Below are 2,357 nucleotides of genomic sequence, written 5' to 3'. Positions count from 1 at the left end.
AGCAAGAGCCTGTGCTGCCGCAACCTGGCCGTGGAGAAGGCGGTCAGCGAGCTGCCCTCCGAGTGCGGCTTCTGCGCCCAGCAGTTCCCGCGCTCCCTGCTCGAGAGGCACCAGAAGGAGGAGTGCCAGGACCGGTGAGGGGGTGGGAGCCATCCGGGGGGTGGGGCCCGAAATCCCTCCCTGGTGGGTCCTTGGGAAGTGGTAGAGAGGTTTGGGAAAGGACAGCGCGTTGTCCTTGGAGCCACGTTGGCATCCAGCATTCCGGTGCCCCCTGGAGCCGCTGGCACAGTTGGGGTTCCCACCCCAAAATCCCTCCCTGGCGGGATCCCACCTCCTTGGGAAGCTCTGAGCCACCTTCACATCATGGCAAAGCCAGTTCCCTCTCCAGCCCCTGGCACAGGGTCTTCCCATCCCAGAATTCCCCCTTGGCATCATCCCACCTCCTTGGGAAGTGCTGGCAGTTCGGGAGGGGACACGGAGCCACGTTGGCATCCAGCATAAATCCCCTGGTTGTCCTTCCCTCCTTTCCAGTGTTGGGTTGGCATCTCCCTTGGGAATCCATCACGCTCCAGCTGTGCCACTGATGGTTTTCCATGTCTCTCCCAGATTCCCAAGCCATGCTGTGGCGCTGATGGTTTTCCATGTCTCTCCCAGATTTCCCAGCCCTGCACAGCTGTCCCCTATTATCCAGCCTTGTTTTTGGATCCAGCTGTGCCGATAACGGTTTTCCACGTCTCTCCCACCATCCCAGCCTTGTTTTTGGGATCCCTCCTCCCTTCCCATCGCGGGCCCAGCGGGATGCCCGTTATCCCCCACCCCCCGTGACGGTGTTCCGTGTGTTCCGTGTGCTCCCGTTCCCAGGGTGACCCAGTGCAAGTACAAGCGGATCGGGTGCCCCTGGCAGGGCCCGTACCACGAGCTGTCGGTGCACGAGGCCGAGTGCACCCACCCCACCAAGACCGGCAACGAGCTCATGGAGATCCTGGACGAGATGGACCAAACGAGGAAAAAGGAGATGCAGCTCTACAACAGCATCTTCAGCCTGCTCAGCTTCGAGAAGATCGGCTACACAGGTACCCGCATTCCCGGTGTTCCCGGCGTTCCCGGTGTTCCCGGCGTTCCCAGCATCCCCACGGCACGGGCAGGGCATTTGACCTTCCCACCACAACCCCCAGTGGCTCCACACCCCCTTCCCACCCTTCCCGCTCTGCCAGAGGGGTTTCCAGTCCCATTCCCACTGTGCCAGAGGGGTTTCCAATCCCATTCCCACTGTGCCAGAGGGGTTTCCAGTCCCAATCCCGCTCTGCCAGAGGGGTTTCCAGTCCCATTCCCGCTCTGCCAGAGAGGTTTCCAATCCCAATCCCGCTCTGCCAGAGGGGTTTCCAATCCTATTCCCACTCTGTAAGAGGTATTTCCAGTCCCAATCCCGCTCTCTCAGAGTGGCTTCCAGTCCCAATCCCGCTCTGCCAGAGGGGTTTGCAGTCCCAATCCCGCTCTGCCGGAGGGGTTTCCAGTCCCAATCCCGCTCGGTGGTGGTGGCTGGGCCGGTTTGAGCCGGGCAGGGAGGGAAGTTGGGGTTTCTCCTGGAATGCTGGGGGTAAATCCCTGGTTAAAAACAGGAAGATAAACAGAGAAGGAAACTGGAATGTTTTAGGATCCCGGGAAAGCCTGGTGGGAACTGCTGGGGGTTCCTGGAATGTTGTAGGATCCTGCTGAGTCCCTCTGGGATCTGTTGCTGGTTCCTGGAACGTTGTAGGACCCCTCTGGGATCTTTTGCTGGTTCCTGGAATGTTGTAGGACCCTGCTGAGTCCCTCTGGGATCTGTTGCTGGTTCCTGGAATGTTGTAGGACCCCTCTGGGATCTGTTACTGGTTCCTGGAATGTTGTAGGACCCCTCTGGGATCTGTTGCTGGTTCCTGGAATGTTGTAGGACCCCTCTGGGATCTGTTGCTGGTTCCTGGAATGTTGTAGGACCCCTCTGGGATCTGTTGCTGGTTCCTGGAATGGCTTTGGCCGTGGCAAACCCTTCCCTGCCCCGTTGGGATCTCCCTCACCCCCCGTTTCCGTAGCCCCCGTCCCTCCTCGTGCTCCACCTCGGGCGGGCTGCGGGTGCCCCGGGGTGGGGGGTGGGTCCCCACTGGGGTGGTGTGGGTGCCCCGAAGGCCCCTCTGCCACCCCTCTCGTGTGCCCCAGAGGTGCAGTTCCGCCCGTACCGCACCGACGACTTCATCACGCGGCTGTACTACGAGACGCCGCGCCTCACCGTCCTCAACCAGACCTGGGTGCTCAAGGCGCGGGTCAACGACTCGGAGAGGAACCCCAACCTGTCGTGCAAGCGCACGCTGTCCTTCCAGCTC

The 2,357-nt window shown here is 61.0% G+C and overlaps 1 protein-coding gene across 1 annotated transcript; it reads left to right on the top strand.

Moving 5' to 3' along the window:
• Nucleotides 1-6: 6 nt before the first annotated feature.
• Nucleotides 7-2,353, top strand: CYHR1 (cysteine and histidine rich 1; the record flags this gene model as incomplete). The annotated part of the gene is made up of 3 exons (XM_027911299.1): nucleotides 7-134; nucleotides 862-1,073; nucleotides 2,194-2,353. Coding segments are annotated over 3 exons (500 nt in total), but the record flags the coding sequence as incomplete, so codon positions are not given.
• Between the last annotated feature and the right edge of the window lie 4 nt (nucleotides 2,354-2,357).

Source organism: Empidonax traillii, unplaced genomic scaffold (assembly GCF_003031625.1).
Source record: "Empidonax traillii isolate 1590-97213 ecotype Southwest subspecies unplaced genomic scaffold, ASM303162v1 scaffold7085:size5374, whole genome shotgun sequence".
Classification (NCBI taxonomy): domain Eukaryota; kingdom Metazoa; phylum Chordata; class Aves; order Passeriformes; family Tyrannidae; genus Empidonax; species Empidonax traillii.
The sequence above is the reverse complement of the archived record's forward strand: the minus strand, read 5'-3'. Positions and strand labels throughout refer to the sequence as shown.